Raw genomic sequence first — 21,660 nt, forward strand, 5'->3', positions numbered from 1 at the left:
TGATGACTCTCCTATTACTCTGGCACCGTGTTAGGATAACATCCAGATACATCTGAAGAGTGGAATTTATTTACTGTTTTTTTTCCTTTTTTTTTTTCTTCCTGAAAAGCTTTTAGCATGATATAGCAGCAGTGCTTGCACTTAGGCAGCCATTATTTTCAGGATTTTTTTTCCTGTTAGAAGTAAATTTTCTGGAAGATGAAACAGGACTCCTCATAGTGTGTAAATTCATACTTGCTACATCTTAATGTTCTACTTCCATGATCTTTCTTCTCAGGAAAGGCCCATCTCAGGGAAATGGGAATGGTCTAAATTACTCAGCTGAGTCGCATCAATATTCAGAGTGGCTTGGACTGTGCCTATAGCTCACTTCCTCAGCTGTGTGATTTTCTTTTTATTTATTTATTTATTTAACCATATCAAACAGGCTTTTTCAGGAATTGTAGTCTGCACAAAGCATCTGAAACTCTTCTTCAAGCCCAAGTGTGAAACTTCATCACACAGATGCCTCTGTTGACATTGCTGCACAGAGTCCTCCAGGCGGGCATGCTTCCTTCCCTGTTTTGCTGCTTTCCTTCCCAGCCATGGGGTTTACAGCAAGTCATGGACATCCAGGCCTTTTCCCTTCTTCACGTGGCGGTGGACGAGATAGCATGTGAGGGACTTGTATCCGTACACTGGAGGGAAACCTGGATCTGACAGAGAAAGCAGCGAGCCAGACTCAGAACAGCAGATGGCCTTGACTTGAAATTCCGCAGTCAAGAGTTGCAGCACTCACCGCCCCTGTCCATGAGTCTATGTTCATAGCACATGTGCTAGAGAAGGCATTCAGACTGGTGCTTCTTTGCTATGGCTGTGATTTATACAGTGATTAAATCTGTTAGACAACACTGGGATATTCCCAGCAAATAGTATTACAGCACATCTGTAGAGAACAGTAGTGAAATTAAGTCAAAACAATTTTGACTGCAGTAGAGTTCAAAATACGCATTTCAGGGCTTTTTCACTACTTGTTTCATTCCTGAGTGGTGACCAATAGTAAGTCATACATTAAAACTGGAGAGATCACGCCAAATTCATCCTTGGTAAAACAATGTCATGCTGAATATGCATCTTCATCCACAGAACTGAGACTGCTGTGCAGAGTCGAAGCTGGGTGATGCTGAGGGCTGTGGTTCTGCGAGTCACCTGCCAGGAGCTTACAGGGTTTCAGGGACTCCAGGCCAGGTGGCTCCTGCAGTTAGCAGACCCCTAGCCTTTTGCCACGGCTGCTGGCGAGGTCAGTAGCTAAGGGCACTCTCCTTTAGGAAGGCGATGAAATCATGGCGACACTATCTGAAACTTTCTAATTTCTGCGTGAGCTGTGCTGTCAGATGGGCAAGGGATTTCAGCACAAGGTAACAGACATATTCCCAAGGAGACCCACTTGAGGAAAGAACAGAAGAAAGCAAGATTTAGCATTAAGATCATAATTTCAGATTACATTGTGCTCACATCAACAATCTATATACATGAGAGCCTTTGGGGAACACAAGGCAGTAATAGCTATCCAAGGCAGCCTGAACAGTGAGGGTTATTTTTAATTGCAACTGAATGGATCTAACCTTGTGATGTCTGTTCACAAAGCGTTGCTGGATTAATATGGGTTCCATGGTTGCTTCTGCTAAAAGACTTTAATGGATCAGCTTAGTTCTCTGCTCCGTGATTATAGCATTCTTACCCGCCTATCATGCATGAGCCAGATGGTCCCAGTGAAATCAGAGTATATTTATATTTTTGTCTGCTACTCAGCCAGCTGCCCACTGATTTTGTTGCATAGTGGTAGGAGGAGAGGAGCCTTCCTGGGTGAAGTTCACACACCTCTTCCCATAGGCGCGACGTCTCCCTCTGCTTCCTGAAGCGTGTCAGAGGAAACAGGAGAGCCTTTCCCCGGGCTGCCTGGAAGGGTTGCCTGCCCGCCTGGAGGGCAGCCACGCTCTCTGCGGCAGAAGCAAAATGCTGTCTCCTGGCATGGATTCAGCCACTTCCCAGTGTGCACAGGGATATCTTCAGTTCTATCGGTGATGAGAGCCATTAAGAAGGTACAAGTACTAAAGAGATCCTGAACGATGCCTATAAAACCTCTGAATCCCTGACAGAATCAATAGTGGACTCTCAGGAGTAACTTCTTATCCAGCCCAACTCAAGCACATGCCAATGAGCTGTTAAAGATTTTGCATTTTGTGGAGACACAGAATCTGTTTCTTTGCAATTGTTGGACTCTAACTGGGCTCGATGGTGAACAATGGCATTAGAAACAGACTGTGCTCCCAAGGCATCTTCCCCGCTTCTGGGAGCGTGGCTGGGATGATGCTGGCAGCACCCTTCCTCCAGGCGCCTGCCCTACCCACCCCGTCCTTTAGGGCAGTGGTTGTGCTGAGGCACACGGGGGTGCTGTGCCTGGCCCAGGGGTGAGGGTCCTGGTGGCACCTGGGGGCTGCTCCCCGGCCGGGAGGCAGGAGCTGCGGTGCCCTGCTGCGAGCAGCGATCTCGGGCCGGGCTCAGGCCCCTGCACCCCGCTGTGTGTGTTTGCTTCCTTTTTGATAACTTCGCTATTGACACAATTTCAGATTTGGCATTTCAGTTACCGTAGCAACTCGATACTTCCATTCTCTGATCAGATCAGCCTGCAGTTAGTCAACACGGCGCTAGCACCGCCGTCGTTATGGCAACGCGGGCCTGCTCCGCACGGCTCCGCCGGCACCCCAGGGAGGCGAGCGCGGCCGGACGGGCAGCGGGCAGTGGGCGCTCCCGGCCATGGGGCTGCTCGCTGGCCTGGCTGCGGCTGAAGCCGGAGGTGCCGCCGCTCCACTGCCTGGCCTGGGCTCCTGAGAGCCCAGGAGATGTTGGGGAGAAGCTTGGCGGGGAAGGCGGCGGGCACGGAGCCAGTGTCCTTGCACTTGGAAGTGCGAGTAAGTCTGCTTGGGTGCTCTCAGACTGCCACTCCTGAGAACATTTGGCACGGGCACCAAATGGCTTGACAAACTTTGGGACAAACAAAATCTTCTTGTCTTGGAAAGGGAAAAAAACAGTCCCAGGCATCCTTTAATTTAAGGGCATTAAATCCTGCAAGAGCAGAGCAGCCAGACACGGGGATGGGGCATTCTCCCCCTCCAGCCACAGCCAGGCAGGGTCACACCAGCTTCCACGCCGTGAAGCTGCTCCATGAGCCTCCCGGGGGCGTTTTGTTTCCCTTTAGCTCCAGTCTGAACTGGCACACGCTTTTCTGAAAGTGCCTTGCAATTTGTTTAATGTTTTTTTATTAAAACACATGTGCAAGCCATTTGAATTAGAGCAGTATGAATCTATTAGGCAGCGACAGATGCAAGTTTTGTGTCTCTTATTAGAAGGGATTGGATTCTGAGGTTTAGTGATGTGCAAAGGATTGGACTTTGGAGAGATTAAAATTATTTTCAGTGTTAAGCACAGTATTTCTAAGCTAATGCACTCAGTCTTGAATATAGATTCACAGACCAAAAAGATTATAAAACATTAAACCTATGTAAATTCAGCTGTAAATTTATGTTTGAACAAATTCAACACGAGATTTGACTTGGGGGCTTACAGCAAATAGGTTCTGCTTTTAATGCGTATAGCAGCCTTCGGTTGCAATGCTGTTCTCCCCTTGAAAGTCCCACGCCTGCTGAATTACTGGCAGGTCACAGTTGACAGCTCAACCAATTATACCAGAATGTGTTAATAATAAAATGGAAAATGACTTCATGTTTGTCTTTTCTGAAGACAAAAGCAGATGTTTGCTCCACACTGAGGAGCTGCAGAGAGGAGCTCCATGTGCAGGTGTCACTGTTGCAGCCCGTGGCCATTGCCTCATTCAGATAGCAATTGTGCAGATCAATGTCCTTCTCAGTGGTCCTCTGAGCCCTGGGAGTTGCTGTGAACTTTTTTTCTCTTGTTGCGAACGTGAAAATACAGTTAACAAAGACTCCTTTTGAGTGGGATTGCAGGAAACCTGCAACATCGTGAACAAGCTGCCTACACAGAGATAAATGACAGCTGTGACTGAAGGAATAAACAAGATAATCTGGATTTAAATAAACCACAAGGGGATTTTGGCAACATGCAAATTCACAAATTTATAAAATGTATCCTTTGAAAATAAAGAGCTTGTCTGAAGCCAGCAGTTAAGAGCAATTACTACAGCACATTTTTCCAGTGAGGGCTGAGAGCTGGCTTTTGCCACCAACCAGAGGGGAGAGGGAAGCAAGGGTTCTTACTGCCCACACCGCACAGCAGTTGAAGGGCATTTTTATGCACAGAGCAAACAGCTGGCAGAGGTGATGGCAGAGTCCCCTTCATGACTGCAGAGCCTCAGGAGCGTTCAGGGTGGTGGGGGGGACACAGAGCAGCCGTGCCCTCCCTTAGTATCCTAGCCACAGCACTGGGGAATGAATGTGAGAGGAGAGAAATATCAAAAGCCCAAGCAAGCACCCAATAATACATATTTGATCGTCTGCCGGGAGGACCAGGTAATTCCTGGATCCAAGCCCAGGAATGGTAATAAAAGTTTCATCTTGACATTGTGCATCACCGAGATGCTGCTACCTACAGGCATGATGAAGGGCTGGATGCTCCCCCCCGAACCTGAGTGAAGGCTTCATTGCTGCTGGATGGCGGCAGAGCACCTTCCGGAGGGACGTGGCTCATTGTCATTGCCTGGCTTCTTCAGGCAGGTCACGGTGGAGGTGGAAAAGGGCCAGGGAGGTGAGCAGAGACCAGTGGCAGAGCTGAGGGCAGACACTGTCCCTTAGGCTGCTCTGCCTTGGTGTGCCAGGTGTGGTCAGCAGCTGCCTCTTCATTAACTGGCCTGGCACTGAAAGTAAAAAAACAGTGCAAGAAGAGCCAAAGACCACTCAAGAGGCCATACAGTCCTTCCCAGGAGTAAAGCATTGCAAAGAGCTCTGCAGCAGCAGCTGAGGAGAGCAATCCAGAGCGCCTCATGCTGCCCAAGCGAGTGGTTGGTCACGGTTCTGTGTGTGTGCGGTTATGGCAGAGCTCGTGGCAGCAGCTCTGTGAAGGTTTTCTGCTCCGAGGACCCGCTGCAGTGCCAGGGGCTTGACATTCAACAGCCCTGTTATTTTCAGTAACGCCTGCCAGACGGTGCCATGCCATGTTCTCTGCTGCACCCCTGCCAGCAGCTCTCACATGCAGCAGGATGTGTGTGGGACGCGTTGGCTCCTCGGGCTGACAGGCTCCAGCTCCTTCACAGCTGCATTTGCACTGTGGGTGCCCAGCAAGGCAGCCAGTATGCCTGCCCAGGAAAGGCAGCACCGAGGAAATAACTCTGAAAGGAGGCAGAGGTCGGGAGAAAGCATTTCTGCGCGAGTCCCAAAGCTGCAGTAGTTCTGGTGCTCTGTAGGGCCAGGAGTCTCAGGGAAGGATGCTTCTCACTGCACACTGCAGTTTCCTATGTTATCCTTAAAACTGCATGGCGAAAGCTGAATCTGCTTTTCTTCCTCTTTTCCTTGATCGCTACTACCCTGCTGTCTCTCCTTAGTACCAACCTATCTACCCATTTGTCTTTATTGTGCACGGAATTAAACACAGACCTTAAATGCGACAACACTTTCAGATTATTAGCTCTGCAATTTCTTGGCTGCTGTTTATTGTGATAACATCATCTGAAGGGGCTGTTGTAATTAATAGTTTGTATGTGGTTCTTTCAGAACCCCCTGGTGTGCTGGTTTTATACTTGAACATCAGCCACTATATCTTGCTTCCAGTATATTGTCTGAAGTGTCCCCACTGCAAAGAAAAAGCTTAGAAGCCTTTTTTTTTTTTTTTTTTTGGTGTGTGTGTTTTGCAACAGTTTATTGAAACCATAATTTAAAACAAAAGCTAAGTAAGTATAATATTAAAGTCTCCCCCTTGACCCCGGAACAGAGGGGAGCAAAATCGTTGTTTACAGAACTGCCTATGAAGGGGCTATTGCCACTGCACCTCAGTGCCTGGAAGGAGAGGGAAACTCCACTCCTGGCTGACTCCCAGCCTTGTCAGCTGTCGGGATGCACAGGAGTGAGTGTGGGTGAAGGACGGCAGCAGTACTTCCTCTGAATTCAGATTAATTTTCATCTCTTTTAAAGCAATGTCATCTAAGAACCCACAAATCACAGTCACAATCCATAATACAAAGCAATCAAAAGCTTGTGCAAGCACTAAGTCCCTAATGCCTTACGCCATAGCCTGGCCAAACGTCCCAGGGGCTGCAAATGCTTGTGGTGTTGGAGCAAATGCAGTGCAGCTGCTGTCAGCAGCCCCCTGCAGCCTGATGGTACAGCATCAACACAAGGTGCAGGGGCCCAGGCAGCCCTCATTTCTCTGAGCTGTTAGTTTCAGCATCCACAGGCATTTGCAGAACAGCGTCTTGTCAGATAGGAGACGAGATACAAAGATGTATTACTGTAAAACAACAGTCTAGTGGCTGTGACCAGACCGATTCACGCTGCAGCGGAGGTGCCAAGTAGTTGTGAGCGACGTGAACCAGCCCCAGGAGCCCCCCCAGGGGCTGTGTAGCCCCACAAGCTCTGTGCTGCAGAGCAGATGTGCTGGTGCTGTGCCCACCGGGGTGTGCAGGGCAGCTCTCTGCCTGTGCCGTGCAGAGGGTCAGACCAGACAATGGCAAGGGTCCCCTGGAGCCCTATTGTCTGCGCATCCATCGCTGGTAGACCAATAGAGCTTTTAGCATCTCATAATCGCCACATTTTGACATTTGACAGCCTGCTGCTTGCTGCCAGGGTGTCTGACTCAGAGGAGCATACACCAGCCAATTTTGCCTGGGCTGGTCCCTCCTTATGCTCAGACAATTGCATAGGAAAACAGCTTATCCTGTCCGAGAAAGCATAAACAAGTGTGCCGTGCTGCTGCGCGGGTGTCAAGGTAATTGAACACCACGGGGTAATGGTGTTTGCTGCTTGCCTGGCAGTCTATCACCATTTGCAAGGTAAGAAGACTTGCACACTGCTACTTCTCCGATTACTGACTGGTGTCAAAGCCGGGGGACCTGGCAGGAAAGCTCCCAGCCATCACCCAGGCTGCGGTGCCGCTGTCCCCGGGGGCTGACAGTTCAGCTGCCCCCGATCACCCGAGGTGCTCTGTGTGTAGCACAGGCCAGCAAGCAGCAGGGTGAGAAGTGGGCTGTAGTTAAACTGTCATTGTATCAGTTAAAAAGGAATTGTATAGAGATTGCTAGCTATAAATGATGATAAAATAACTATTTTGTAGAGCAAGGAACAGAAGAGTAACACATTGATTTTGGTAATTAATGGTTCAATAGAAATCTGTTCTGGGAACGCCCTGGGCAAAGTCACAGGGTTGGAAGAGCCTTTATTCCCTGGTTCGTTTCTCACTCCTCCGCCCTGTTTGCCAAGGCTGCTCACGGCTCCTGGCACAGCCACAGCCACCCAGTCCTGCATGGTTTGGCTGCCTCGGCTCCTTGCAGGCTCCTTGCAGGCTCCTTGCAGGCCGGTTAGCCCATGCTGCATTCCCGAGAGAATTGCCTAAGGGGTTCCTCCATTTGCCTCAGTTGCCCAAGGGCCAACAGGGACTGCCCGCAGCACTGCGGTGACGTGGAGCTGTGTGTGCAGTGCCGGAGAAAACGACCACATTCACCTGTTCTCCTGACACCAGTGCTGCCGGTGCCCAAGACCTCAAGCGGGCCCAGCACGTGCCCTGCCTTTGGCCCTGTCCAGCAGCAGCAATGTGCAGAGCGATGGGCACAGGTTGCTGCTTCAGGAACAAGGGGTGAAGATGAGTGTTTGGAAATCTTTCTTATTTGGGCTAGCCTATTGACTGTGGTGGTGTCCGGAACTTCCTGTTGCCTTCATCAGTTCAATTACTGAATTACCAGTGCTTCAATTTTCAGCAATAGATAAGAAATATTTAAGTAGCCAAAGCAAACCTTTGCCTTATCTTACAACCCAAGAAAACAACACAGAAGGATAAAAATAAAATACCTATGGTATTATATGTACAACTGACAGTTTCACACCTGTGTGAGCATTTCTTCTTGTCTGAGGATCAGGACTGATGCAAAACTTGACATGAGGCCATAGTAATGTGCAGGCACTTCAGACATCAAGGTGAACAACCTTGCTGCAGGATCTGTGCACAACAGGCATCGAGCAGCTCTGTGTTAGCTCAGCACTGCTCGCCCAACTCCCCCCCTTAGACAGAAGCAGCCTGCATTCCTGGGCACCATGGGGCCTCCAGCAGCACCCTCGGATTAAAGAGCACAGAGCAGCTCCTCGGCCACCCCCGTAAGAGCAGGGCTGGGTCAGACATGGGCAGGAGCGCTGCCACCACTGCTCGCCGTGCTGCATCAGCTGGTGCCTCACCAGCATCGCTCACTGGCAGCGGAGCAGTGCTGCGGAGGGTGGTAATGACGGAAAGCAATGAGGTCCCTGCAGCTGAATGCCTTTGGGGATAAGTCCTGACCTGCAGGGCGACTCTGGTAATAGGGAAATGGAGCCATTGCTCATAGGTGCTTGCTGGCCTGCTCTTCAGTGCTGTTCTCTGAGCAGATTTTAGGATGGCCCAGCTTGCCGTGTCAGCTGCTGGCTCAGTCTCGGGCTCAGGCTCTGCTGGCGTGCGCAGTGCCACTGCTGAGCTTGGGTGCCCCATGAGCACGGCCTTCATCCTCGCAGGAGGAGGATCGCTGCCTCCGCAGCCAGGCCCAGCGAGAGCGGCCGCACAGAGCGGTGCTGCCCGTGGCTTCAGCTCTGCAGGTGGGCCCCCTGTTTGTGCAGCAGTCAGCCCCTGCCCACGGCATGGGCCTTGGTGTGATGTGCACAGCTGTAAAAGATGCTCCCTTCCTACAGGGCTGCTTAGTCTGGGTGCTGGATCCCCCACAGGAAAGCCCCTCTGTGATTCTGCAGCATCTACAGTCCCCTACCACTTGCTTCCCTCTCGATCTGTTCAGGCATTTCTTAAAGGAAAAATACCTCAAGATGCATTGTTCTTGACTAATCCCTGCTCCTAGAAAACCGCTGCTTCTCAGGCGAGGCAGGGGTGAAGCACAGAACCCCTCTGGGCAGGCTGGCAGCAGTTTGGGCTGCAGACACAGGCAGCTCCGTGCCGGGCACCGCGGCAGAGGGGACAAGCTGCTGGCAGCCCCGGAACCTCCTCCTGTCCTGTCAGGAGACTCCCACTGCCTCCTGCAGCGCCTCGCACAACAAGCCCAGTTGGATGGATTACACCAGCTGTAAATACACAAATAATGGAGAGGTGTGAAGCGACCAGTAGCATTTAGCAGTCACAAATACAAGGCACAGTGACAGGCAAATCTAGCTGGGCCTCGTCTGACAGACACTTCTGCTTGCAGGCTTCAGCTGTGTTATTCCATGAAATGACTGCTTCCGAGTGCTCTGCTGTTTGACGTCAGCATTGCTGCGGTCGCTGGTGCCCAAGTTGCTCTCACAGAACCATTTCCAGCCATTCACTTTGTTTCCTCAGCATATGTTTGAACTAAAAATAGTGAGAATGTGAAGGGAAAATCCTTCAAGGCCCGGAGCACCTCCCTCCATTCCATTGCTGCAGACCCTGCTGAATGCCGCAGGTGCTGCAGGGTCGCGCAGCCCAGGGCAGGAGCAGGCTGAATCCCCCCATCCTGCTGCGTCTCCGGCCCCGCAGCCCCACAAGGCAGTGGGCACGCAGGGCAAATTAGCAAACAACAGGTTAAACAAACTATACTTCATGTGGGTGTGCATATGCACAAGTATTTGAAAAGATTTAGATAAAAATATTGTTAGAATGCACTTAGAAACCAGTCAATACTGTGCCTGTACAGCCTTTAAACACACACACTGCGGTATCAAATGCTCACACAGCACAGCAAGCGCTCCCAGACACGGGTGTATGTGCGGGTGCTGCAGCTGCTGCCCCATCACCTGGTGCTGTACCCAAGCCCCACGCGCTCGGTGCAGAGGGTGCTGTGCCACGATCTGCAGGGTGCTGTGCCAGGCTGCCCTGTGGGATGGGGCTCGGCCGCCGGGAGCCCCCGCTGCTCACTGCTGCAGCACACCCCGTGGGCCGCCCTCACTGCCGCTCTGCCACCAGCTACCTTGGCACCCGGCAGCTCGTGAGGCTCAAAAGAGGCTACAGTGCACTTGCAGGGGACATCTCTTAATACCTTCCGGCTTGCTATGATAATCTTCAACTGGGGGCAGTTGGGACAAGCATTTACCTCTTCATTTTCTTAGATATAAATGCTATCTCGCTGGATTTTCATTTTACAATATGGTAATATGCTATCCAGGAAAGTCTTGCTACATGCTAATTTATCCAGTAGGCAAATTCCTTTTGGCTAATAAAAGTGCTTGCACAGGAAGCTCAAAACCCAGCAGCAATTAATTATTGACAGAGCATGTGAATTAGAGATAAAAGAAAAGTCATTCTTTCTCACACACAAGATAGTAAATAAATTTAATTATTGTACTAGAAGCAGGGGATCTTACTCTGTATTAAGTTTTATTAGCTGAGACATTTAAAAGCATGTCATCATAACAAAAAGGTCTTGTGTAATCCTAACTGCACCACTCCGGTACAAGGCTCTGAAGTGAATAGACTTAATTGAGCAAATGGAAGCAGATGGCTTGCTGAACAGACAGGTATTGTACAGGTTTATTGTCAATTAACTTTTGTCTACATTTGCCTATGGCGAATTGACTGTATAATGTGTTACCAAGGCTAATTTAACACTTCAGGTGCCCACCGTGTCTGGGGGCTGAGGAGAAACAAAACCACAAGTGCTTTGGTCCCTGGGGCCCGCAGTGTCCCTCCTCCTGAATGTCCTGCCCATACCTGCACAGGGCAGGAGGGGACCCCAGGTGTCTGCCCATGCCTGGCCGCTGCTTAACCGCTCCTCCCTGTGCTTCTGTGCAGGAACGTGATGCCCAAGACCCTGGATGGGCAGATCACCATGGAGAAGACCCCCAGCTATTTCGTGACCAACGAGGCCCCTCGGCGCATTCACTCCATGGCCAAGGACACGAAGCTGATCGTGGTGGTGAGGAACCCGGTCACCCGCGCCATCTCGGACTACACGCAGACGCTCTCCAAGAAGCCAGAGATCCCCACCTTTGAGGTGCTGGCCTTCAAGAACCGGACCCTGGGGCTGATCGATGCCTCCTGGAGTGCCATCCGCATTGGCATCTACGCACTGCACCTGGAGAACTGGCTCCAATATTTCCCTCTGTCCCAGATCCTCTTTGTCAGTGGCGAGAGGCTCATCACTGACCCAGCTGGGGAGATGGCCAAGGTCCAGGATTTTTTAGGCCTCAAGAGGATTGTGACAGAGAAACACTTTTATTTTAATAAAACCAAGGGGTTCCCCTGTCTAAAGAAGCCAGAAGACAGTAGTGCTCCCCGATGCTTGGGAAAGTCCAAGGGTCGAACTCACCCCAAAATAGACCCTGACGTCATCCACAGACTGCGGAAGTTTTACAAACCATTCAATGTCATGTTTTACCAAATGACAGGCCAAGATTTCAAGTGGGAGCAAGAAGAAAGTGATAAGTAGAACCAAGAAATCAGGAGAAAAGCTCTTCTGTTTTGAGATGTGAATCATCATTAGAGACCCAAAACTCACCCAGGGCTAAAGGCTCAGTCTCATAAGCGCAAGAGTCTTGCGTGGTTAAGGTTGCAGCCAGAGGTGAACAGCATTTCCAGGTCTGAAACGTCAGTGACACATCACCTCCAGGTTGCATTTAGGCCTGGGCTCTCCCCTCCTGAGGGATCAGGGAGTGGGTGGGAGGAGGAGAAGGTGGAGAGAGCAAAGCTCCTTGAGATGATGGGATGCTTCATGTCCACGTTCTGCTGCTGGCGTGTTCCTTGTGGCCAGGCAGGCGGGACCAGCACGTCCCGCTGCCACTTGCTGAGCATGAAGGTGGTATATAAAATCCAGCAGCAACAAGACAAACCAATAGATTCAGTTTCTCCTGCCCTGGCTTAAGGTTTTGGTCAAGCAGCAGCATGAGATCTGGTAAATTCAGGATGTGCATTCACATGCACGCTGGTATTTGTGTGGGGAAGGAATAAAGCCAGTTATGCTGCAAAGGAACTATGTACAGAAACTTCATTTGCACCAGATGTTCCAATTACTTGTTGCACTAAAACTAGTATTTACCAAGTGCCACAAAATCCTGGGCCCGATTCTCCTCTCACTGACGGCTGTAACTCCACTGGCAGAAGAGAATTGTTCTGATTTATGGGGATGCTCAGTAAGATCAGAATCGGGGCCTTCTCCCTGCCCCTGTTCTTCTCTGCCAAACCACATCCTGGGGTCATTCACAGAGCACCTGCTGGCTGGGCTGTGGGCGCCGTGCGAGTGGGCGCCGTCCCGGCCAGTGGTTTGGTGCTCCCGGTGGGATCCCAGGCTGTCACTGCAGGGCACAGGTGTTGGGGACGGCTTTGTCACCACAGCACAGCTCTGGCCATCGGGGCCCGGGGACTGCGGTACTTTTGCACCTTGCACATCAGATCCCTGCTGCTTGCTGCTGACAATGGGGTTTGCATAATCCTGAAGCAGCCTTCATCTCTACTTCAGAATCTGTTACAAAAAAGCAATTAATTCCCAGGGTGAGCACTGCTCTGCACAACATATGTGTGTTTTCTAATGGAAATGACCGAGTCATATGCTCAACCAAATTTGCAAGTCCTGGTAGCAACTATAAAATAAACCCATATCACAAGTGAATCCTCCAGCAATGTGATGCAAGCTGCATGCTGGGAACAGTGGAGAGCAAGACAACAGCACTTCGAAGCAGCCACTGTTTTACGTGTCCATTATTGAGAGAAAAAAAAACAGAGAGGGAACAAAAAAACTGCAGAGCTACCATTGTGGAAGTGTTCCCTTCGTGTGGGTGATTACTAAGGCCACTCAAATATTGCTAGCTACTCTCTTTTTACAAGTGGCCTTAGGACAAGCGTGGCTGTTGTGCATCTCCCACTGCCTCACAGATGCCAGGTCCCTGGCTGTTCGGAAGCAGCAGAGATGCAGTATGAGGTTGCTTTAGGAGGACCAAGACTCAATTTTGGTAAAGGTGGGGAGAAAACCCTATTGATCCAATTAACCAAATGAAATTATTGTTACATTAGGTAATGAGCTGAACCTGCTTTGGGTTTCACGCTCTGTCACGTGGTTCATTGCACTATAAAGTGGTGCTGGTGCCTTGGACTGAGTGAAGAAAGAGTTGAATTCGTTTTGAAAATTTGCACCATGGCCTGTTCTGGAGGGGCATCACAAAACTCCCTGCTAAATTGATATCAGTTCCTATCACCCCAATTAGATTTAAAAACAGTTCCTGACATAACTTTTTTTTTTTACAGATCCTCAAATCCCCAGATTGTTACATGAAAATTGGAAGTATATAATAGGAATAACTTTACGGTATTTCACATGTATTAAGATGCCATGTCATCTCCTAAGTGAAAGCTGCTGTAACACGATTTGCTGCAAGCTGACCGGTGAATTCAGCTGGAGGACTAGGGCTTTATTTTGAGGCCCAGCAGCCAGAAATCTCCCCTCTTCCTGCTGCGCTGCAACCTTGAAGCCAGGGCGGGTGCAGGCTGATGGCGTGAGTGGAGTCTTTCAGCAGCTCTCGTGGCCCAGCGCCCAGCTGGGCTGTCAGTCCTCGCTGCTGCTGGAGGCTGCTGCGCACCGTGGTCCCGCTCACTGCATCGGCTGTACGGGTTGGTGGCTGTTCGTAACCGTGGCTGCTGGTGGCTGATGGCACAGCACCGCGCATCTGCCCCGAGGCCAAAGCTTGGACTCTCTCAGCCCCATCTGCAGCTTCATCTGGAGCAAGGTCTCTGAGTGAGGTCTTTTTGAGTTTGTGCGAGCCCCTGGGAACACTGACCCCAACCCACCAGGTTTCCTGCACACCCCGGCCCTTGCTGTGCTCTGGGCATTGTGCCGTGGCTCCGGGGCAGCTCAGACTGGCTTCTTTCAGGAACAGGCTTCTGGCCCGATTGCCACCGAGCTGCCATCACACCTCTCATCATGCCTGTTGCTGGAGGGAAAGGAGATCTGAAAATGTGTGTTTGCCTGAGAATTATGACCCAATGAAGCACCCAGTTAGGGAATTCATCTGGCTTGTGGCTGGGCCTGCGAGGAGCTTCCATTTTGCACTCGGATGAAGGACAATCACCCCCATCACTTGGTGAGTTTTCCAGAGCTGCGAGAAGCCCCAGCACAGGGCACAGCTGAGCTCTGTGCCCTTTCCCTGACACAGCGAGGGCTCACCAAGGGGAGTGGGGCAGGGAGCAGGTGGCGCTGCAATGAACCATGCCCCACCGCACGTTCCTGCCCCTGTTCTGGATCCTCATTCTTTTTGCCATATATGCAGAGGTTTATTTTTTATATCGCTGCAATCTCAAGCTTGAGCAGAGATGCTAAACAGCCAGGAGCAGCCCCACTCCCTGCATGTGAGCAGCTGGGATTACAAGTGGCACAGGGAGGGCTCCCTGGGGTGTGGGGTTTTGTTCTGTTTTCTGAGACATAACCCCACCTGTGGCCCTTGTCTGCCATGTGAGGGGCTGTGTCTGCATTGCTAATGCAGCACTTTGACAGAGGAATTATTTTCTATCTGGCCAGAGAGTGGCCTGCCAAAAGAGAGAGTCGGGTTAATAATACTTTCTTCTTTTTTTTTTTTTTTCCAACTATTCAAATGTCAGCATTACAATACACAGGAAATTGAATTTTGTATTTGATTTCAATTAGCAAAGCATAAATTATATTTAATTTTATACACAGACTGGGTGATTCATTGTTCTGGAAAAGCTGGTACTTTATGGTTCAGAGACTGAAAATGGAGAGTTAGTCTTTTCTGAAACCCCACTGCTGTGCTGTCACCTCGTCCCAAATACGTCTCTGTCTGTCTGTGTCATTCTGTACCTGAACAATATGAACATCTTGAACCGCACACTTGAACCCACAACTCTAAACAATAAAACGTTGTAGCAGCTGCATTTCTCTGCTCCGTCCCTCCTTGGCCCCGCAGCAGCACAAGCCCAGCGTGGGTGGCAGAGCCCAGGGGGATGCCAGCCATGACCCCACCCCTGGGGATGTGGATCCCCGATGCCAAACAGGGCATGGGAAAGGCACCACGGGGCGTTAGCGTCAGGCCAGGCACGGTGCCAGCCACTGCTCTCACTGCCGCAGGAGACACCTGGGAGGGGAGATGGCCCCGAAGTGCGCAGCCTCAGCTGGGGACAGCAGGATGTGTCCTGGGAGGGGCAAGGGGAGGGCAGCCCTGCTCGCTGGCCTCGCAGCTCAGGGTTCATTGCCAAGGTCACAAGGCCCCAGCAGTACCTGTGAAGTTCTGCTTGCCACTGCTTAAGGATAAATCAGTTTATAATAAAGGCAGAGAGAGGGCTGGCTGCCAGGCAAATAAATTAGGGGGAAAATTTTTTTATCTTATTTTGTGTGCACAATTTCCTGTTAGCTTGCAAAAAGCTATTTGACAGCATGGTCTTATTGTGTCATCTGATAAAACCACTGAAAAACTTTTATCAACAAAATTAGGAAGTAGTGAACTATAAAATTGCTAATTATTTTCTAGTAAATTTACTTTTAAATAACTTTAGACACCAATTACAGGCACCATTAAGCACCATTAACACTGGGTATATTTACCAAACAACGATGGAATACTTATTATTCAAATCAAGATCATTTTGGTGCAGATTTTGATGTTTGGAAGCCAGTCCCATCTTACCAGATGTCTAAAAAGCCATCAGTAGATCAATTACACCTGAAGTGTAGCCAGATTCCTAATATCTGAATTGTGGGTCCATAAAACCCACCCCTCGAAACAAACACCTGCTTGCCTGCGGGCAGCAATCCCGAGCAGGCGGCTCCACACCTCGGCACGGGCCCAGGAGCCACCTGCTGCTCCTCTCCACAAGCCCCGAGAAGGTGAGCCCAGACCTTCACTTCCCCGAGGGAGAGGCTCGTGGGAGACCTACATAGCTCTGCAAAGTGTTTGGATGCTCCCTGCCACCTTCCTTGGGCACGTGCTGCAAAACAGCCTGCTGCAGGGTGCCCTGCATGCCGGCATCCTCGCGCCCCAAAGCCCGCACTGGACGGGCTCTGCACTGGGCTGAGTGCAGGCGTGCCTCTTAATTGGACGTTGCCAGGAGGCTGTCAGAAAGCTGGCTGCAAAGCTGCTACCTGATCCCACTTTCCTGCTGTTATCTTTGACATCCTCATTATTTATTAACTGCCCTGTACCCAACAGGCTGCCACTGATGCAGAGATGCTCTTATTATGCAGGTTCGATATTCTGCCTGCCTTCCAAGGTCACATCCTCCAGGATGTCTTGCAAACCAGATTGAAGAGGTACCAGCAAAGATGCAACATGTTCTGTATATGTCGGTGCCAGGTTTCAAACAGAGCCCTTTGAATAAGGATAACATACAAGATGATGATATAAGACCCTGTTGCTTACTGCTTTACTCTATCCTGTGTGTAGCACTGAGGTTTCTGCACTTACATCAGCAACCAGACAAAATCAGAGCATCAGGCAAGCACTCCACCCTTTAGCTTTCACATACTGGAACAGAGCTTTTCTCTAATAACTGAGCCCGGGAAGAGAACAATGCAAGGGTTATTTTGATAGCCAGGTTGCAAGCAAGAAATGACCTGTTATAACTTTGCCGGCATGAATAAACTGCTTTTTCCAGCCCCCTGCCCTGTGCCGCTGCCTGCTTGGCATGGCTGCCAGGTGCCTGTAACCTCCGCACCTGTGCAGCACAGCAGGTCTGGCATGAAGGCATCCCGGCACCCTGTGCCAACTGGGTTCACTCCCTGCTTCTTCCAGGCAGACACGTTGAAGTAAACTGATGTTCTCACTTCCACAGCTTTCACAGTGCTTTCTGCTTGCTTTTTTTCCCCCTTTTTGCTGACCTCAGAAACTATCCCCCTATGAGACACTCACTGAAAAAAAAAAAAAAAAAAAAATCTGATTAGAAAATTCTTGCTGCCTTTTAAGAAGCTCTTCCAGCTTCAGGTAACCTGAGGATCACTTCACTGTTGCTTTAAAACACTAACAGGAATATTTGTGTAGTCTTAGTTGCAACACAAGGTCTACTAGCCAAATAGATACGAGCATTTCCCATAGGCACCTTGTACAGAGATAGAGACTGCCAGATCAGAAGGCTTTTCCATATAAAGGTTTACATACAAATTAACAGAAATTTCTGCTATAACCTGGTGATGCACTAGGATGGTGGAGGAGAAAGATACTGGGCCATTGTAGCACAGCACAGCTATAGCAAAATGCAAATGTGACTGCAGGCGCGCCCTGGGACAAGGTTTCCATCAGCGACGAAGACTTTGCAGACGGGCTTCTGGCACCAGCAAACCTTTGGTGTGAACGTTTGGCCACCAAGTAACCTGAATTCAAAGAGCAGCAGTTACAAGCAAGGATGCAGTTACGCCCTCTGAGGGAACAGGCAGCCTTTGCACAAAGAACCCCCCGACAGCCACTGCCCCTGGGCTGGGCCCGGCAGCGGGGCTGGAGGGGGTGCCACGCACCACCCCCAAGGACCAGGAGCTAACAGAACACAGATCCTGCAACACAACGCTTTGTGACTGAAGTCATTATGTGCAGAGAGATGTATGGGAGTGTGAAGGACAGAATTAATATAGTAAGTAATCCTCTCCCTTTAGCAATAGCTTTCTGCATGAGATAATGGTTTAATGTCCAACTTTTTCTAGCATACTAGCGTACACATTTCCTCATAACAAACACTTATATGATATGCAGCTATTTATGTTTCAAGGCAAAAAGCATGGAGTGTAATGGACTCCACTCTGACTATTTGTCCATAAAGAAATTTCACTGCTTCATGGGAAACAAGGAAAAACATTTTACTTAGAGACGTGTTTTTTTCCTATTAAATCCATTCTTTGCTATTCTCCTTGGTTCTACATGAGAAGGGACATCTGCAGGACTCTCGAGCCTCTTCTGCATGTGGGGTTTCTGTGCTTCCCAGGACATTGCAGTCAGCCTGGAGGTCCCAACCTGATCCTGAGGCCAGCCAGTGAGCCGTGCTCTGCCAGGATGGTGGGTTTTTCTGATGGAGGGTTTTCCTGACAGTGGGCTTTCCTCGCAGAGAGTTTTCCTGATAGTGGGTTTTCCTGACAGCGGGTTTGCCAGGCACTTCCAAAGCAGGCATATGGTATTAGCTTCCAGGAAACAATTACAGGAGCTGTCATATAGCTGCTATATGCAGTTACATCCATTTCAGATTTACAGCTGTCCCAGAGCATAATGCATCCTATAACACTAAGCCACAACAGGCATTACAAGCTGTGTGTGAGGCCCCAAGGCGGTGCTGGAGTGCTCCTGGGCCCTGGGCCGAGGCAGCCGCAGACGCTCCCTCGGGTCAGTGCATCCTGGGTCCTGGGGGCTCCTTGATTCCAGCCCCCTGGGGCCCTGCACGAGGCTGGCAGGGCCACAGACCATGACAACAACCCTGCTGCACCCCCAATTAGGAAGCTCTCAGCTCTGCTACTCACTTTTCCTCCCACAAGATTAATATCCAGAGTAGCAGGGGACAGAGATTTGTACTTTATGGGCACTTGTCTCCATGGGTGTTGCTTTCCACACTGCTGTAAGGCAGATCCTACAAATATCAACGTCGTACAGAAGAAATGCGCTTTTCTGTGGTAACACACTGCTCAAAAGCACTGATCCAGACAACAAGAGAGATGTCTGTGTAATGAAGGCAAGCAACGCATCTGGCAATTTTCCACCCAATGGACAGAGATAAACAGTTATAAATATACCCCCATTAATAAGGTAAGCATCCTTCAAAGCCTGTCTGCAGGGCTCGTGGGGCCGGCCACGCAGCGAGCACGCAGGGGCTCTGGCTGGGCGCCCCAGCAGCAGGGAGCACAGAGCGGCCAGGCCTGCCTCCCGGCACCGGCAGAGGCAAAGCCACGCACGGCAGGGGCAGCAGGAGTCATTTCCCAGGGGATACAAGGCGCTGCAAAGCCGTTCACGTGCGGGGCTGCACCTCCAGGGTGGTTCCGATGGCCCCCGCGAGGGCTTCAGCTCAGCTCTGCGGCCCCGCTGCCTGTGGAAGCTGCCAGCCCGGCCCCAGTGGGGGACAGTGCTGGCTGTGACCGTCCCTGCCCGTGTCCAACACCATCCCCAGCCGGGCCAGGCCCTCCCTGAGGACGGTGCTCAGCCCCCGGCCTCATGGCACCTCCAGGACCTTGCACGGTCCAGGCAGCAGGGGCTTGGCTCTGGTTTAATGAGGAAAAGCTAATGGGTGAATTTCACTTTTATCTCAGAAATCTATCCTCAGAATAAGCTGCAGCTAATGAAAGGAGCAAGGAATATGCAGGTCACTGAGGGTGACCATGCTCCCCTCTTGAAAGATTTTGTCTGAGCAGAATAAGCAGCTAAGAGCAAGTCCTCTGAGACATTCATTTTTTTCAGGGAATCTTTCCATTCATACAATCGCAGAATTACAGAATCATAGAATCACAGAATCACAGAACCATAGAATAGTTTGGGTTGGAAGGAACTTTAAAGATCATCTAATTCCACCCCCCTGCTACGAGGGGGTCACCGTCCACTAGACCAGCTTGCTCAAAGCCCCATCCAGCCTGGCCTTACCAGGTTCACATGACAATTCCTTTGATGCTGGTCCCTCTGAGAAATACCAAGAGTCATACCAAATAATGGACTCACGACTCCATGCTCATGGTGCTCCAGTGGTCGCTGTAGGAGCACGGGTCTTCTGGAGATTTAGATTTATGTGCTTGTGCAGAGGATGCCTTTGGATGTGGTGCACTGCTTTCTCCCCTTCCTCCTCTGCCCAACTGCATCTTTCTTTCCTCAGCTCCTTAAGTTCCCGGTCTGATTGCAGCTGTCAAATCCTTTCTGCTAAAGCTTTTTTCTTCCTGTTTTTGAAGCTGTCTCTTCCATCCACTCTTCTCAGCTGTACCCAGGTGATAGCAAATGCTCCTGCTGCGGGGCTTTACTGTTTTTGCTCTGGAAAGCCCCATCAGTCATTGTGGTAGTGCTCTCAGGTGATATCTGCGGTTCTCCTTGGATTCTCTGGGCAAGCATTGAACAGTCTGGGTCCAGACAGACCTGTGTGCAATGGAGGTGTCGGCTGGTAGCCCAGCAGAGATGGAGCAGGAGGAAGAGGCTGCATGGCTGGAAGGCCATGGAGAGAAGCAGTGCCCCAGGGTGGTGCTCACACACGGCTGTGTTTGAGTGCACTGCCACCATGGATACACGCCCTTATCTCCTCTCACATTAAGGGCTGCTTTATCCCTGATAAATCACAGAGCAGCCCAAGCAGGTGTGATTCGGGGCTGGTTTTCATTTTAGATGTGAGTGCACTTTACACGTGTACTTTAGGAGAAGCAGGTTGTGCACTAGCTTCTAAAGCTTCCTGGAGAAGGACGAGTCTGGCACCCCTGTGACCTTTGCATGCGGCTACCACTCCGGTGAGACAGGGAGAGGACAGAGGTGGTGCTCGCAGCCCGTGGTGCCCAGCTTCTGTTTTCCTGGCCATTTACACTACGGGTTTCTTCCAGGTCACAAACAAAACGCTATTGGCACGTCTCAGGATCACAGGCACATCTCTGCGGCTGAAGCCTTCGCGGTACCACTGAGGAATCCTGCTCTGCCTCTGGGGACAGCTGCTTGGATTTAGCCCACACAGCACCTACAGTTTCTTTCATATTCGCATTCTTGTTAAGTGTTTAATAAGTTTGTGTAACTTTTTGTTAAGCAGCAAGCAAATGTTTTCCAGGGGAAGCTAATTCAAGCACATCCTCCTTGTGTAGGTTTGATGTTATGGAACAGTGAGTCTGTTGAATTAATTAGCATACTGCACTTCACTTACTCAGCTAATCTGCATATTTTGCTCCTCAGCTGAGGGAAGCCTCCAGGTGCTGCTGGATGCTCGCTGCAGTCACAGCTCCAGCCCTGAGGCAGGTGGGCATGCACACACATGGCAGGTGTGGCACCAGCTGCCCCATGCCCACGGGCTCTGCAGGTGCCCTGGGCTGCCTGACCCCCTTTTTGATTCAAACCATGGTGAGTGGGACCGCCAAGAAGCAGCAATGCGTTCTGCCAGAATTTGTGTTTGTTTGCTCCCCATCCTTTGCCCAAACCAGGGGCTGCCCAGCAACTGGACAATGCCCCCTCCACCTTGCCTGCAGTGGGGAAGAAAGAGCAGAGCTGCCCCATAGCTCCCTCCGAGGGTGTGCTCAGAGGAAAACGCACACACACACACACACACACGCTGCTGGGATCCTGGCATTTTTTCATCTTGGCACAAAATTCTCCCAGAGATGATTATTTGAAAGATGAGTCACCAAATACAATAGCAAAGACACATCCTTGACTTACTGGCAGAGAAGAGAGATGTGACCAGCATTAAGTCTCCATGCAATGTCTCCATCACACAGTGTCTGGCGTTTATTCTAAACAGCTCTCAGTCTTCAGCAGAATTGTTTTTTCACATGAGAAATCCAGCTACTTTTCCATCTGAAATGTTCCTTAATGAAAGGAAAAGCAGTCTGTTTGTGCATGGATGCAAAAATCATTATATTTTAGCTCTCTGTACAGCATA

At 50.3% G+C, this 21,660-nt stretch overlaps 1 protein-coding gene and 1 long non-coding RNA gene across 4 annotated transcripts in view; both read left to right on the top strand.

Annotated features, from left to right (window-relative positions):
• Nucleotides 1–15,021, top strand: part of HS3ST4 (heparan sulfate-glucosamine 3-sulfotransferase 4) — a 63,118-nt gene extending 48,097 nt beyond the window's left edge. The window contains exons 2-3 of one of the 3 annotated variants that reach the window (XR_011101625.1): nucleotides 10,936–13,094; nucleotides 13,381–15,021. Coding sequence is in view for 1 of the 3 variants with exons in the window: in XM_068699336.1 (XP_068555437.1) it covers nucleotides 10,936–11,572 (637 nt within the window). In the remaining 2 variants the exon portion in view is untranslated. Of the gene's footprint in view, nucleotides 1–10,935 lie in introns of all 3 variants that reach the window. The other 2 variants (XR_011101626.1, XM_068699336.1) reach the window with 2 other exon arrangements.
• Nucleotides 15,022–19,892: 4,871 nt separating this feature from the next.
• On the top strand, nucleotides 19,893–20,889 carry LOC137864812 (uncharacterized). The gene is made up of 2 exons (XR_011101630.1): nucleotides 19,893–20,527; nucleotides 20,618–20,889. It is a non-coding gene; the product is annotated as an uncharacterized lncRNA (long non-coding RNA).
• Nucleotides 20,890–21,660: the final 771 nt, after the last annotated feature.

Source organism: Anas acuta, chromosome 15, assembly GCF_963932015.1.
Source record: "Anas acuta chromosome 15, bAnaAcu1.1, whole genome shotgun sequence".
NCBI lineage: Eukaryota > Metazoa > Chordata > Aves > Anseriformes > Anatidae > Anas > Anas acuta.